The 17,828-nt window shown below is 42.7% G+C and overlaps 1 protein-coding gene across 1 annotated transcript in view; it reads left to right on the plus strand.

Annotated features, from left to right (window-relative positions):
- The window catches only part of nos1 (nitric oxide synthase 1 (neuronal)), a 158,387-nt gene that overhangs the window by 53,621 nt on the left and 86,938 nt on the right, over positions 1–17,828 (plus strand). The window contains 2 exon segments of the mRNA XM_034170884.1: positions 4,739–4,901; positions 16,160–16,251. Coding sequence (XP_034026775.1) covers positions 4,739–4,901; positions 16,160–16,251 — 255 coding nt within the window.

The raw sequence follows: 17,828 nt of genomic DNA on the forward strand, positions 1-17,828 counted from the left end.
GGTGCAATCCAACGTGAGCGTGTATTCAGACAACGCAAGGATTTACTTGCAAATGAAGATAATTGGCTCATAAGCTGATTACAATTACTAAGGCCACTGTTACTGTAGCTGTGCGCAGAACTGCGGCCCGCCCAAATCGCAGTACAGCGAGGAGCCAGGGGTTGTCTGTGCCCACATGGGTGCTGACCACGCTGGGCTTCCTGGCAACAGGGGCATTCCAGTGTGAGCTGGCCGATTGGTCAGGAGTGTACCTGTCAACCTTGCACTGAGCCATGCCAACTGTGTGGAATGCAGTCATCCGAATGTCATCCAGGTACATCACATTCCAACATTAAAGTGCAATTTGCAGTGAGACCCGATTTCCCTATGTAACTGGAGCTGTTGACTGCACACATTAAGGCGACATCACATGATGGATTTATTTTTGTTAATGGGGAACATTTTCATTCCATCAATGTTCAACTCATATGTGATGCGCAAATGCATTGGCTTGGGTTGGGAACAGGCAGGCTGGCATGGTGCACGATGGGTGGCTGCTTAGTGAGTATATAATTTATTGTTGTAATTGTTTTGAACGAAAACCAGCGCAGGCACATTTGGGCATGTGCACATTCAAATATGTTTTTTTTTGTAGAGCTGGGCAAAGATGAAAAATTTAAAATGATTTCCATGATTAATCGCGATTAATTGCATTCTTATATGCAAAATCCAAAAATTAATTCAAAAGTAGTGTATAGCACAATTTTATTTTTTGAATGTTCTACCATATGAATGAAAATGCCATAATGCTTGTTCTGCAAACACTTAACAGCATTTTGTTTATGCAGTTGCAGTTAAATAAAATAAAGTATGGTTACCCAGTGATGTCCAGTAGTCCCCAGTGAGAGCAACAGTGGGTGCACGTTGTAAAGTTGTGGCTTTTGCAGTCCTCTCCTTTATGGTGCGTCGTGAGGGAATCTCATACGTGCCGTCATTTTTTGCGATTGCATTTGCGAGCTTCTCTTGCCTTTGTTTATCTATATTTCTCCCACACGATGCATGTAACGTGCCGCAGTGTGTTTCATTAGATGATTTGCTGGTATCAACTGTGTGTGCTGCATTTAGGTGATATTGCAGACTCGAAGTACTCCACTGATAAGAAAATGCAGCTTTACCGTGGCTGCAAATAACTTCGGTTTTGTCGACTACGCCGTTTGGAAGCACTTTAAAATGAAAATGGCCATGTAAAAGTTCTGTGCCCTATTCCGTGTCTGCGGCAGCAGTCAGCGACAGACTTGCAAAACAAAAGCCTGTGAGACTCTTACAATAAAAAAAAACTGCATTAACATGTGATAAAAATTGTTGCCATTACTGGAGCAGCGCGACTGCATTAAATTTTGCCAGAAACTGGGTGACAGCTAGGTGGAAACCATTCAGATGATTCAGACGGCTTTTGGTGACGATACGATGGGCATCACACAGATTAAGGAGCAGTACAACCGGTTTAAAGACGGCCGCACAACGGTGGAGAGCGAGCCATGCTCCAGTCAGCCATCAACATGCTGAAATGACCAGATCATTTCCAAAGTGAATGCTGTGGTGATGCGGGACCATTGTGTGACTATCCTTGGGGCAACTGTTTGTTGTGATTTGGCGCTATATAAAAAAAAAGTTGATTGATTGATTGATTGACTATCCGAGAAATTGTGGAAGAGGTGGACATCAGCACTTTTTCAGCACATTCCACTGTGACAGAAAATTTGGCCATGAAAAGAGTTGCAGTGAAATTCATGCCGATGGCTTCGGCACAAAGCTGATGGCGCAGCAAAAGTGCCTTCGTGTTGAAGTCTCACAGGACATGTTGTGACATGCCCAGCTCTTCCACAATGTCTCGGATAGTCACTCGACTGAAAAGCCACCGAAAGCCATCTGAATCTTCCGTAGTCTTTACAAATTTCCGTGTTCCATTTAATTAAAAACACATCAGAAATCAATTACTAATGAACATGTGTTGAAGCTTTTTATAATCTCTATAAGTGAATTATTGTTGACATAAGATTCTTGACTAACTCGCTCGCTCACTCACTGACTCACATTTTGATGCTGTAAGTCCTGCTAGAGCAGGAAGGGAGGAGGTTCACTGGTCATCACGTGTATCTACAGAAACCCATATTTTCAGAGCCGACTATGCAGTAGGTTGTATGAAGTTACTTATGGAAACTTTGTACACCCTTTGACTTACTGACTGGTTGAATGCATTATTCCACAGTGATGCCGTACCTCTTGGTGAGATTAGGCTATATGTAGGCAAGGTTTTGTGTAAGGGGAGGGGAGTATGAGGATTATACTGATGACAAGGGATCAAAGCAACTGAGCGGGGAGATAATGTAGAAAGGATGGCTCGCCTTCCATGGTATGGCACGTTTGAAAATTTGAGGTGAAAATGATTCATTCTGAGGAGGAAGATAATTGTTTATTCTTGTATTTTTCCTGAAAGGTGAGAAAGTAAGTTTAAATATAGAAAGCAAATTCCCAAGGTCTCTTTGACCTTCCTTGATGAAAGTGTACTTTAATGGATGTCAACAGATCATGTTTTCTTCATAATCTTACTTACTAAACAGAAAGCTTGTCAAATATTAAAGATGATGTCAAAAAGAAAATGATGAATCTATATTCCTTTGGATTTTTCTTCCTTTTTTATCCTGTTAAATTAGCATGAGCTCTCTTTCTGCTCTGACACATATCAGCTTCTGTTTATTTTCCTTATTTCTATTGGCTGCATAAATATTCACCACAATGCACTATGGTCAGAGTTGAAATTGGTTGAACTCTGACCATGACACAGTAATGCCAAGTGGTAGAGCAGCTTGCAGCGATGATGTTTACCACTTTTTTCGCTGCAGGTTTCAGAGTAGCACACAGCGCTTTGCATGTTCTGTGTGTAAGACCCTGAAGAGGGTACACGCCAAACGTATGACGGCACAATGCTGCAATGTTTCCAGGTCTAAAAAAAATCTGTGGTAGCCATGAGATAAGTTCTCAATGCTATACTGATGATACACAGCTGCACAGGAGTTTTTTTTTTTTTTTTTTGCAGAAGCTGGATATTATCAATTTTATGCTTTTGAATTCTGACCAGACTGGGATGATGGTATCAGTTCTGCTAGACAGAGATACTTGTTAGATCATTTCACATTATCTCTCAGTGACTGTGTGACTCAACATTGGCCAAGAGTTAAAATTTTTGATCAGTCCTTCTCACTTGTCTTGCATATTCGAGGGGTGATGACGAATGCCCTCTTTTATTTTCACATCATCACATTGATTACACTGCTTCTGCCTTTGGCTGATAGAGAGTTATGAATTCATGATTTAGTATCTTCCAGAATTGACTCCTATAATGTTTTGTTTTCTTGTTTTCCACTTGCTAGGGCAATGTCTTTAGTTGAGTTGAACCAGAACCCACCTTATAGGTTTTGACTAGGATGAAGAAATTTGTTCACACAACGCCAGTGTTGGTTCCACTTCATGGGCTCCCATTTAAGATTCTGCTGCTAAAATGTCCCAGGATTTCAGGATGCTTGTCTGCTGTCCCTTCTAAGGGTGAAGAGGAAGTTGGCAAGTTATAGTGCCTTTGCTTACCGTAGTCCAACCTGATGGAATACTTTATCAGCTGATACTAGAATAATGAATTTGGTTGATGTTTTTAAAATTAGACTTAAAACTTATCTCTTTTCCAGTATATATTTAAACTTAAGTGTGTTCACACTGTGATGGACTGAGTAAACTGATTAGTAACAGATTCAAAAAATTTGTCCAATGGCAAAAATCACCTAATCCATTGGTCTCGAGTGAATTTGGGGTTCTGATGGAATGAGTGGACAACCACCGAATGCAGGTGCACGGTACTTCCAGATATGAATATAAAATGAACAAATAAGACACAAATAAAGCTAACATCTACCGGACATCCACTGGCAAGCTGGTGAACAAGTACAAGACAAAACAATAAATAAACATGCAACCACTGGAGAAGCTCTCTGTCTGATGTCTGCTCAAGGTTTTGAGCATCCACAAAACTTTCCGATGGAAGCACAAAACATTAGCTGACATCAGCTGACAAGGAAAGCATTTAATGAATGAGAAAAGGATTTGACCAGGAAAAAAATGGACATAAACGGATATCATCATTTCATATCCATTACTCTCAGTTGACTAAAAACCTCTCTTTTTCCAGTGTTTGTAATTTGTGAAAGTTTTAATCTTTCTTTTTCCTCTCTGAATATTAGCATGTTTATGTTAAAGTTGTTGGTTCATATTTTATGCGCTTGGTCGCATGTATATTTTCTTTTTACCTTTGTGTGAAAATTCTAGTTGTTTGAATGGCTTGTGTGATAATGCATTGTGTTGCGACGTTATTAACCAGTTGTCTCCCACTACCTGTCGTAGTGCCAGCATTCCAATATTTGACCCTCTCTTCCACATTTCTACCCTTTCTCCTTTCTCGCTGCATCTTGACATGCCTTCCCTCCTTCCACTAGTATTTCTGCCAGTGGCCTACTGTCCAACATCTGAATATTTGATTTGGTTTTACATTATATGCCCTTCGTGATGCAACCCTTGTCATTAATTTGGCTACAACCAGCACTATGAATGTACTTGCTTATAGTTGTGAGAGGTTTCAGGTCCTGTGAACATTTTTATTTCCTATTTGTGTGATCTTTACTCTCTTGCACTGGTGTACCCATCAATCTTTCAGATATGGTTCGAAGGCCCATGAAGACAGGTTGGAGGAGATGACCAAGGAGATTGATGCTTCAGGAACATATCAGCTGAAAGATAATGAGCTGATTTATGGAGCTAAACATGCATGGAGGAATGCTGCCCGATGTGTAGGGAGGATCCAGTGGTCCAAACTACAGGTAATAAACAATTCCAATATATTAGTATCAGCATTATCAACATTCTAGCATTGTTTGTCATTGGGAGTTGACCTTCAGCAGCAGCATAGAAATCCATGCATGATGCCCCTTCTATGAATGGGTTACTTTTACTTTTTCCACTGTTATAGTTGATCCATGCAAGTGTTATGGGTAGGAATTGTTTTAGTGGCTTTAACAATGGCATTTTTTCCCATTCAAATACAGACAAAAATGTCAGAAATGTCAAGATGCAGACACCTTAGGATGAAACCAAGCTGACAATGCAACAAGCATTGTACAGTTTTGCATTGTGTGCATTTTTATATGTATCTTGTTTGGTGCTTAACTCAGCCACATGGGGTGTGGAGCCAGTACATTCTGAGTGCCGGTCCCAAGCCCGGATAAATGAGGAGGGTTGCGTCAGGAAGGGCATCCGGCGTAAAACAAGCCAACCGAACTATGCAGACTCAGAATCGAATTCCCATACCGGATTGGTCGCGGCCCGGGTTAACAACGTCCGCCACCGGTGCTATTGCCCAACAGGGTGCCGGTGGAAATTGGGCTGCTGCTGGACGAAGATGACGAAGAAGAGGAGGGTGGAAATGAGAGTGGGGACTTTGAATGTTGGTAGTATGACTGGTAAAGGGAGAGAGCTGGCTGATATGATGGAGAGGAGAAAGGTAGACATATTGTGTGTGCAAGAGACCAAGTGGAAGGGAAGTAAGAGCAGGAGCATCGGTGGTGGGTACAAGTTGTTGTACCATGGTGAGGACAGGAAGAGAAATGGAGTTGGGGTCATTTTAAAGGAAGAGTATGTTAAAAGTGTGTTGGAGGTTAAGCGAGTGTCTGACAGGGTGATGAGTGTGAAGTTGGAAACTGAAGGGGTGATGATGAATATCATCAGTGCATATGCCCCACAGGTAGGTTGTGAGATGAAGGAGAAAGAAGATTTCTGGAGTGTGTTAGATGAGGTGGTGGAGAGTGTGCCCAAGCATGAAAGAGTGGTGATAGGAGCAGACTTCAATGGGCATGTTGGTGAAGGGAACAGAGGTGATGAGGAAGTAATGGGTATATATGATATCAAGGATAGGAATGGGGAAGGACAGTTGGTAGTTGATTTTGCTAAAAGGATGGAAATGGCTGTGGTGAATACCTACTTTAAGAAAAGGGAGGAGCACAGGGTAACATATAAGAGTGGAGGAAGGTGCACACAGGTGGACTACATTCTTTATAGGAGATGCAAGCTAAAAGAAATCACAGACTGTAAGGTGGTAGCAGGAGAGAGTGTCACTAGACAGCATAGGATGATTGTTTGTAGGATGACTTTAGAGGTAAAGAAGAAGAAGAGAGTGAGAGCTCAACAAAGGATCAGATGGTGGAAGCTGAAGGAGGAAGACTGTTGTGTGAAATTTAGCGAGCAGGTGAGAGAGGCACTGGTTGGAGGGGAAGCAATTTTGGACAACTGGAAAGGTACTGCAGATGTGGTGAGGGAGACAGCTAGGACAATACTGGGTATGACATCTGAACAGTGGAAGGAAGACAAAGAGACTTGGTGGTGGAATGAAGAGGTCCAGGAAAGCATAAGGAGAAAGAGGTTGGCGAAAAAGTTTTGGGATAGTCGGAGAGATGAAGAAAGTAGACAGGAGTGGGCGTAAGGAGAAATGTGGCGTAAGGCGAAAAGAGAAGTGGCAAAAGCAAAAGAAAAGGCATATTGCGAGCTGTACAAGAAGTTGAATAGTAAGGAAGGAGAAAAGGACTTGTACCGATTGGCCAGACAAAGGGACAGAGCTGGAAAGGATGTGCAGCAGGTTAGGGTGGTAAAAGATGCACATGGTAATGTGCTGACAAGTGAGGAGTGTGTGTTGAGAAGGTGGAGGGAATATTTTGAAGAGTTGATGAATAAAGAAAATGAGCGAGAGAAAAGACTGGATGATGTGGTGAGAGTAAATCAGGAAGTACAAGAGATTAGCAAGGAAGAAGTGAGGGCTGCTATGAAGAGGATGAAGAGTGGAAAGGCAGTTGGTCCAGATGACATTCCAGTGGAGGCATGGAAATGTCTAGGAGAGATGGCAGTAGAGTTTCTAACCAGATTGTTTAATAAAATCTTGGAAAGTGAGAGCATGCCTGAGGAGTGGAGACGAAGTGTGCTGGTTCCTATTTTCAAGAACAAGGGTGATGTGCAGAGCTGCAGTAATTACAGAGGCATAAAGCTGATCAGCCACAGCATGAAGTTATGGGAAAGAGTAGTAGAAGCTAGGCTTAGAAAACAGGTGAAGATCTGTGAGCAGCAATATGGTTTCATGCCGAGAAAGAGCACTACAGATGCAATGTTTGCTCTGAGAATACTGTTGGAAAAGTACAGAGAAGGACAGAAAGAGTTACATTGTGTGTTTGTGGACTTAGAAAAGCTTATGATAGGGTTGCCAAGAGAAGAGTTGTGGTATTGTATGAGGAAGTCTGGAGTGGCAGAGAAGTATGTTAGGGTAGTGCAGGACATGTACAAGAATAGTGTGACAGCGGTGAGATGCGCAGTCGGAATGACAGACTCATTCAAGGTGGAGGTGGGATTACACCAAGGATCAGCTTTGAGTCCTTTCTTGTTTGCAGTGGTGATGGACAGGTTGACGGATGAGATCAGACAGGAGTCCCCATGGACTATGATGTTTGCAGATGACATTGTGATCTGTAGTGAGAGTAGAGAGCAAGTTGAGTCTAGTCTGATGAAGTGGAGATATGCTTTGGAGAGAAGGGGAATGAAAGTCAGTAGAAGCAAGACTGAGTACATGTGTGTGAATGAGAGGGAGCCCAGTGGAATAGTGCAGTTACAAGGAGTAGAAGTGGTGAAAGTAGATGAGTTTAAATATTTGGGGTCAACTGTTCAAAGTAATGGAGAGTGTGGTAGAGAGGTGAAGAAGAGAGTGCAGGCAGGGTGGAGTGGGTGGAGAAAGGTGGCAGGAGTGATTTGTGACCGAAGAATATCAGCAAGAGTGAAGGGGAAAGTTTACAAAACAGTAGTGAGACCAGCTATGTTGTATGGTTTAGAGACAGTGGCACTAACAAAAAGACAGGAGGCAGAGCTGGAGGTGGCAGAGCTGAAGATGTTGAGATTCTCTTTGGGAGTGACAAGAATGGACAAGATTAGGAATGAACATATCAGAGGGACAGCTCAGGTGGGACGGTTTTGGAGACAAAGTCAGAGAGGTAAGATTGAGATGGTTTGGACATGTGCAGAGGAGGGACCCAGGGTATATAGGGAGAAGGATGCTGAGGATGGAGCCACCAGGCAGGAGGAGAATACGGAGGCCAAAGAGGAGGTTTATGGATGTGCTGAGGGAGGACATGCAGGTGGTTGGTGTGACAGAGAAAGATACAGAGGACAGGGTGAGATGGAAATGACTGATCTGCTGTGGCGACCCCTAACGGGAACAGCCGAAAGACAAAGAAGAAGATCTTGTTTGGTGCTTCATGTCTTCATTTGGCAAAAATGATATTCAAGTTGATGTGTTATTATCTAACTCAACTCAACTCAACTCAACTTTTTTTTTTATTTTTTTATTTTTTTATATAGCGCCAAATCACAACAAACAGTTGCCCCAAGGCGCTTTATATTGTAAGGCAAGGCCATACAATAATTATGAAAAACCCCAACGGTCAAAACGACCCCCTGTGAGCAAGCACTTGGCAACAGTGGGAAGGAAAAACTCCCTCTTAACAGGAAGAAACCTCCAGCAGAACCAGGCTCAGGGAGGGGCAGTCTTCTGCTGAGACTGGTTGGGGCTGAGGGAAAGAACCAGGAAAAAGACATGCTGTGGAGGGGGGCAGAGATCGATCACTAATGATTAAATGCGGAGTGATGCATACAGAGCAAAAAGAGGAAAGAAACAGTGCATCATGGGAACCCCCCCACAGTCTACGTCTAAAGCAGCATAACCAAGGGATAGTCCAGGGTCACCCGATCCAGCCCTAACTATAAGCCTTAGCGAAAAGGAAAGTTTTAAGCCTAATCTTAAAAGTAGAGAGGGTATCTGTCTCCCTGATCTGAATTGGGAGCTGGTTCCACAGGAGACGACCATCTGTACAATATGAAAGCTGTGAATATGGTCAAAAAATAATAATAAAAAAAAATCACGTGTGTTGAAAAACAAGCACAGAAAATGATCTGATAAGGGATGTGCAGGATGTACGTAAGTGAACCACCGTACAATGGACATACATGAATCTCTTTCTGTCCTGTATTTGTATTTTTCAATAAAAAATGTGATTATTTAAAATTATTTCTTGACAATTTTAACACTGCCTACACTGTGCATGTGGTTGAATAATAACACCTCAACTTGAACATATTTGTTGACAAGTGACGTAGTAGCAGTAGGAGAAGTAGCAATAGGAGTACTAGTATTTGTAATTAGATGATTAAAATTTAAGGGCATGTGTGGAGTTTACATGTTATCCCCGTGTTTGTGTGGGTTCCCTCCAGGTGCTCCAGCTTCCTCCCACATCCAAATTGTAGGTGTGCATGTGGGTGTGAATGTACTTGTTTGTCTATATGTAGCCCTGTGACGGACTGGCATCTTGACCAGGGTGTACCCCTCCTCATGCCCTGTGACTGCTGGGACTGGCTCCAGCCCCCGCGTGACCCTTAATTGGAGTGAGTGAGTGAGTGAGTGAGTAAGTGAGTGAGTGAGTGAGTTGCTATTTCTGACTCTTGCTTGCCTCTACTGGTGGTTGGCTCTCACTGCGGTATTGTATCACTTCCTGTTCCGGAGCACAGCGGTGCTTTGCTGTATCTGTTAGCTGTTTAATCTGCGTAGTTAGATTGATCTAGATAACTAGATAACGATTTGTTTCACAGTGTAATCTTCACGTGCCTTAACTAAATCACTCCTTCTGCTGAATCACCTCTAAATTATTTACACATTATTCACTTTGTGTGTTTTTAGGAATCCGCTAGCTTAGCGCATCTACTAGCTCTTAGCTGGTTTAGCATGGCGGCTTCTCCTGTCTCTCCCGCACTTTTCTGCTCTGGGTGTGAAATGTTTAGCTATTCCTCGGCCTCCTTTAGCAGTAATGGTACTTGTAGTAGCTTATTCGTAGCTTTGGAGGCCAGGCTGGGTGAATTGGAGATTCGGCTCCGCACCTTGGAAAATCCTACAGCTAGCCAGGCCCCTGTAGTTGGTGCAGACCAAGGTAGCTTAGCCGCCATTAGCTGTCCCCAGCAGATCCCGAGCAGCCGGGAAAGCAGGCCGGCTGGGTGACTGTGAGGAGGAAGCATAGTCCTAAACAGAAGCCCCCTGTACACCACCAACCTGTTCACATCTCTAACTGTTTTTTCCCCACTCGGCGACACACCCGCCAAAGAACAAACTCTGGTTATTGGCAACTCTGTTTTGAGAAATGTGAAGTTAGCGACACACGACTTCCGGGGGCCAGAGCAGGTGACATTGAAGGAAATTTGAAACTGCTGGCTAAGGCTAAGCGTAAATTGGTAAGATTGTAATTCACGTCGGCAATAATGACACCCGGTTACGCCAATCGGAGGTCACTAAAATTAACATTGAATCGGTGTGTAACTTTGCAAAAACAATGTCGGACTCTGTAGTTTTCTCTGGGCCCCTCCCCAATCGGACCGGGAGTGACATGTTTAGCCGCATGTTCTCCTTGAATTGCTGGCTGTCTGAGTGATGTCCAAAAAATGAGGTGGGCTTCATAGATAATTGGCAAAGCTTCTGGGGGAAAACCTGGTCTTGTTAGGAGAGATGGCATCCATCCCACTTTGGATGGAGCAGCTCTCATTTCTAGAAATCTGGCCAATTTTATTAAACCCTCCAAACCGTGACTATCCAGGGTTGGGACCAGGAAGCAGAGTTGTAGTCTTACACACCTCTCTGCAGCTTCTCTCCCCCTGCCATCCCCCCAATACCCCATCCCCGTAGAGACGGTGCCTGCTCCCAGACCACCAACAACCAGTAAAAATCTATTTAAGCATAAAAATTCAAAAAGAAAAAATAATATAGCACCTTCAACTGCACCACAGACTAAAACAGTTAAATGTGGTTTATTAAATATTAGGTCTCTCTCTTCTAAGTCCCTGTTAGTAAATGATATAATAATTGAACATATTGATTTATTCTGCCTTACAGAAACCTGGTTACAGCAGGATGAATATGTTAGTTTAAATGAGTCAACACCCCTGAGTCACACTAACTGTCAGAATGCTCGTTAGACAGGAGTTCATCTGTCTCACCAGGATGAACTCCTGGTGAGACAGCGACCAATATGCAAGCCTAATCAGGTGATCTATGATATCACCCAAAGAAACCTATCTTCCATTCAACAACTGTTGCAGCCACTGATATCAATATGTCTGTCCTTGCCACTGGGCTACATCATTGCTCTGTCAAGATAGTGTTGTTCGTAATTGCAAAAGCAAGCAGCACTTCCAAACAATTTGCAATTAGTTTCATGTTGTTGATTGAAAGGAACTTGTATCATACCTGCTTGAATGTCACCCAGGATAACAAAGCTCCCATTGGTCACCTCCCACTCTGGGGGCCAGTGACAACTATGACAAGATGCAAGCAAAGAAGAAGAAACTGACAAAAGCTTTATATCTAGCTGGATGGAATATATGAACACTTCGAGACATGCCTGGATCATGAAGATCTGAAAGGCAGACTGCTCTAGTAGCTATGGGGCTGAGCTGCTACAACATACATATAGTGTATCAAAGGGAGACTTGCCTTCAAGAACAACATAGTTGAGAAGATGGAGCAAGAACCAATACCTATCAGTGACTGCATCATAAGCTTAAGACTGCCACTGTAGAACAGGTTATATGCCACCAATATCAGCCTGTATGCACCTACATTACCAACCCTGAGCAATTAAAGTAGGAGTTCTACAGCTAATGCTTGATGTTGAATGCATGAATTGGAATTGACGCTGACAAATGGCCTAGAGTTATTGGCTACGAAGGCATCTGTAAGTGCAAGTCAAATGGGGAACTACTACTTGCATTAGTAAGTCCCTTCGGCTGCTCCCTTATTTGCACTCGAGGTCACCACAGCAAAGGTGGATCTGCATGTTGAATTGGCACGTTTTACGCCGGATGCCCTTCCTGACGCAACTCCACATTACATGGAGAAATGTGGCAGGGGTGGGATTTGAACCCGAAATTAACCACTTGCATTCTGCTCAGAAAATTAATGGGTGATTACTACCGCGATTTTCAGGGCCAACTGGATGGACCCTAGATCAAACCACTGGCACCTGATTGACTTTGTCATTACCAGACTTGACTTACCACGTTTTGATCTGTGATTCAGATCAAGTACCCCAAGACTGGAAAGATGCAAGTATAACACCCATCTTTAAAAAAGGTGACAGGAAGGACTCAAATTATTGTGGTATGGTATGTCTCTGCTCTCCATAGTAACGAAGATTTGGTCTCATACACTTTTGAACTGATTAAATGCCCTCATCTCTCTAAATGTGCTACCCCAAGACTCGTGGAAGAATACAATGGTCATGATCTTCTGTCTTCATCAGGTGCAAGAGAAGTGTATAGAACAGAACATGCTGCTTTATATTAATTATTATTATAATATTATATTATTATAGACTTCAGTAAAGCTTTTGACGCTGTATCACATCAAGGACTCTGGTGTGTTCTCAAGAAATATGGCTGCCCTGATAAATTTGTCAGCCTGACACTATCACTACACACTGGTGTGCAGGCTAATGTATTAATGAGTAACAATCAATCAGATGGCTTTGAGGTGACAAATGGGGTAAACCAAGGATGTTTGCTTGCGCTTACTCTCTTCTGAAAATACCTCGGCGCAATGCTCCAGGTGGCAGTCAAAGATACTATTGTAACATCTACAGACAAGGAGACATGCAACGTCTTATGCTCAGTGTCACCCATTTCAAAGTAAAAACTAGGACACAGCTTCCGATCGTGGGAAATGCTTTTTGCAGACGACAATGTGATAGTCTCACATAGCACTACAGAGATGTATATCTTAGATGAGAAGTTCTACAGAGCAGCAGCACTGCTCAGTTTAAAGATCAATTTCAGAAAAACAGACTGTCTTTACAAAATGCTGAAATTCCTGACTGCAACTTCCCAACCATTGGAAGTGAAGATTAATAAAGAGTCACTCATGATGTCTAAGCTTCTTATACTTTAGTCGTACTGCTGCTGAGAATGCCAGACTGCACCAGGAGCTGACATTTAGAATGGAACGAGCTAGTATAGCCTTTGGGAAACTTCAAAAAGACATGGCAAAACTGTCATGTCACCATCCAGGCAAAGTGTAAAATCTACAGAGCTGTGGTGCAGAAACATGTTCCATCTAAGGGCAGAAGTGAAGAGCTTCATGCTTATAATGATGCAAAATTTGAGCCAGACAATGAATATATCCTGGCAGGACAAGATTCCCAACCAGGAAATTCTTCAGAGAGCAGTCTCCCATCTATGGAAATTTACTCATAGTCACGAATCTCAGGTGGATAGGCCATGTGGAGAGAATGGAACATGAACACCTAGGCAGCTACTGTATTCTCAGTTGTGCAAAGGCAGGAGAAACCAGAGAAGTTCACAGTTTAGATTCAAAGATACAGCAACAAAAAAACATGAAATGGAGAGGTATCGAAATAAACACTTGGAAAAAAAATACAACCACGGTTAAATGGAGGAGTATGAACATGGAACAGTCATCGTTGCCTTGACAGACTGCATGAATAATAATAATAATAATAATAATAATAATAATAATAATAATAATAAACAATAATAATAAAGCGTTGAGTTTGTGACTGCAGGATCCTTGGTTCAAATCCCTCTCCAAATGGAAAATCTGAAGTGAAGCTGAACGCCTTGCATGGCAGCACCCTGGCATCTGTGTGTGTGTCTGTGTGTCTGTGTGTTGAGCATGAAAGTACAGTAAATAAATAAAGCAGTCCATTTATATATAATAAATATCACCACATATTATAATGATCTCACTCTCACTCATTTTCAACTGCATTTCTGGGTTCGGGTCACGGGGGCAACAGCTCCAGCAGGGGACCAAAGACTTCCTTTTCTCGTGCCCATTAACCACCTCTGACTGAGGCATTCCCAGGCCAGTGTGGAGATATAATCTCTCTGCCTAGTCCTGGGTCTTCCCCGGGGTCTCCTCCCAGATGGACATGCCTGGAACACCTCCCTAGGGAGGCGCCCAGGAGGCATCCTTACCAGATGCCCGAAACACTGCAGTTGGCTTCTTTCAACGCGAAGGAGCAGCGACTCTACTCCGAGCTCCCCACTGATAACCGAACTTCTCACCCTATATCTAAGGGAGACACCAGCCACCCTCCTGGGGAAGCCCATTTCAGCTGCTTGTACCTGAGATCTAGTTCTTGCAGTCATGACCCAACCCTCGTGACCATAGGTGAGAGTAGGAACAAAGACTGACCAGTACATCGAGAGCTTATATAATTGCATTTAGAATAAGTTCTATCAGTATAAGTTTAAATTTGTTATTGTGAATTATGAAAGGTAATCGAATAAGATCAAGTAGAATCATGAATAAAGTGTGATATTTTATGATGCAAGTTGTTACAGAAAGAATGGTTTGAATCATGACGCCCACATTTGCAAGCAATATGGCCAGATATACACGAGATAGAAAATAGACAAATTGCCAGAGGAATACTGTTTACGGCGTGGTTCACAAAAACATGCTGGTGTTGATTTTAAACACTGACTGAATGAGCTTCTACAGTGAGGAAAATAAGTATTTGAACACCCTACGATTTTGCAAGTTCTCCCACTTAGAAATCATGGAGGGGTCTGAAATTTTCATCTTAGGTGCATGTCCACAGTGAGAGACATAATCTAAAAAAAAAATCACAATGTATGATTTTTTAATAATTTAATTGTATGTTACTGCTGCAAATAAGTATTTGACACCCTACCAACCAGCAAGAATTCTGGCTCTCACAGACCTGTTAATTTTTCTTTAAGAAGCCCGAAGCAAGACCAAAGTGCTGTCTAAGGACACCAGGGACAAATCTGTAGACCTGCACAATGCTGGTATGGACTACAGGACCACCGGACAAGCAGCTTGGTAGAAGACAACAACTATTATGGTTATTTATTAGAAAGTGGAAGAAACACAAGATGACTGTCAGTCTCCCTCGGTCTGGGATTCCATGCAAGATCTCACTTTGTGGGGTAAGGATGATTCTGAGAAAGCTCAGAACTACACAGGAGGATCTGGTCAATGACCTCAAGAGAGCTGGGACCACAGTCACAAAGATTACATTAGTAACACATGATGCTGTCATGGTTTAAAATCCTGCAGGGCAGCAAGGTCCCCCTGCTCAAGCCAGCACATGTCCAGGCCCGTCTGAAGTTCACCAGTGACCATCTGGATTATCCAGAGGAGGCATGGTAGAAGGTCATGTGGTCAGATGAGACCAGAATAGAGCTTTTTGGAATCAACTCCACTTACCATGTTTAGAGGATGAGAACAACCCCAAGAAAACCATCCCAACCATGAAGCATGGGGGTGGAAACATCATACTCTGGTGGTGCTCTTCTGCAAAGGGGACAGGACGACTGCACTGTATTGAAGGGAGGATGGATGGGGTCATGTATTGCGAGATTTTGGCAAACAACCTCCTTCCCTCAGTAAGAGCATTGAAGATGGGTCATGGCTGGGTCTTCCAGCATGACAATGACCCCAAACACACAGCCAGGGCAACTAAGGAGGAGCTCCGTAAGAAGCATTTCAAGGTCCTGGAGTAACCTGGCCAGTCTCCAGACCTGAACTCAATAGAAGATCTTTGGAGGGAGCTGAAACTCCAAACCTGAAAGATTTGGAGAAGATCTGTATGGAGGAGTGGACCAAAATCCCTGCTGCAGTGTGTGAAAACCTGGTGAAAAACTACAGGAAATGTTTGACCTCTGTAATTGCAAACAAAGGCTACTGTACCAAATATTAACATTGATTTTCACAGGTGTTCAAATACTTATTTGCAGCAGTAACATACAAATAAATTATTTAAAAAATCATACATTGTGATTTCTGGATTTTTTTTTTTTTTTAGATTATGTCTCTCACAGTGGACATGCACCTAAGATGAAAATTTAAGACCCCTCCATGATTTCTAAGTGGGAGAACTTGCAAAATTGCAGGGTGTTTAAATACTTATTTTCCTCACTGTATGTTATCATTTTCATTTTAATGTTTTCATTTGATCACCAGGTTTTTGACGCTAGAGACTGCACAACATCTCACGGAATGTATAATTACATCTGCAACCACATCAAGTACGCCACCAACAAAGGCAACTTGAGGTAAAAACAAAACTAAAACCAGAGCCATTCTTTCCTCCAGCCTTGTTTCTATTTGTTGTTTCTTTCTCTTTCATTTTTTCTTGGCCTCCTTCTACTACACTTGCTTTTATCCCCATCTGTCGCTCTGTGTATCTCATCACTCCTCTCCATCTCTTCCTGCTCTCATTTGACCCACTGTCCCATCTGTCAGTGGATCTCTTAACGCTGTATCTGACACTGTCTGCTGCCTGTCAGTGTCTCAGCACCAATCACTGCCTTGTTGGTGAAGTGGCAGACCTTACTATCACGCGGTTATTTGTCAGACCTCCACAGCACTTGTGGCAGAAAGCGAATCTTCCAACCCCTAATCACATCTGACACCACAGATTTACTCCCGGGATGATGGATACCTTCTGAGTCATTACGACATTTATTCTGGCTGTCAGAGGAACAGCTCGTCTATGATAAGAGACAGGACGACCTCCTGCTTCTGGGGTCACTCAGTTTGATTTACTTTGACATTAAATTTAACACTACTGATCAAAAATCACAACTGAAGCTTGTTTTGCTGCCAAAGTGTAAATGCACTGCAAGGGTAGATCCTAAACTGATCAATACCTGGAAAAGATATGGTGCAAAGTACAACTGTAAAATGTAACAAAATGTTCATTCTCCAAAGGGAGTTCAATCAGGCTGTGCTCCACACCATCAAAGGAGGTTGATGGCTTCATCGCCTGCATTCCTCCATCACAGCGATGTCCACTGGGTTTGGTTTTGTGTCCCTTCAGGAAATACATTTCTTACTATTATATTGTTTTCTGCTAGGTACCACAGGTTGACTAGCAGGAACGGAAATAACAATCACCAGGTGGAAGTAGTGAACATGTTCAGAGAGTTCCACCTGTCATATTAGCTTCCTGTGTTATATCATCTGTTGATGAAAGTTCTCAGTCTTCCAAGTTGAAGATAGTTAGAAGACTACAACTCTACCCAAGAGCAAATGGACTTTTAGATGATCCTTCTTGTTCAAGATGTGTTTTTTGGGTGGGGAGGGGGAGGACATTTTAATGATCAAATCTTATCCATCTATAAAGCAAGATGTGTTTGTCTCTGTGTGTATGCGGCTCACATATCTCTCTGACTGTTTGTCAGATCGGCCTCAGCTTTCGGATATTGCTCGCGCATGGTACAATGATGTGCATCCTTTATTATGAAAATTTTGGGGATTAATTTTCAAAAACTTTATTTTGAAGTCATCATCATTATTGGCACAAGGCAGAACGTTCTTGCGCGCCAGCTTTGACAAAGATCGTCGACAAAGATGAGTCACTCGCTGCGTTAAACAGATGCCTATTTCTAATGCGTTCACGGGGGAGAGACAGAAGAAATAAGTTAAAGACATAAATAATGCACAAACAGTCAGAGAGATATGCGAGCCATATAGACACACAGACAGACACACAGATGCTTCTTGCTTTATTATCACAAGGCGGAACGTTCTCACGTGCTAGCTTCAACAAACATCGTCGACAAAGATATGTCACTCTGCCGTAAACAGATGCCTATCTCTTACGCGTTCACGGGAGAGAGACGGAAGA

Source organism: Thalassophryne amazonica, chromosome 5 (genome assembly GCF_902500255.1).
Source record: "Thalassophryne amazonica chromosome 5, fThaAma1.1, whole genome shotgun sequence".
NCBI lineage: Eukaryota > Metazoa > Chordata > Actinopteri > Batrachoidiformes > Batrachoididae > Thalassophryne > Thalassophryne amazonica.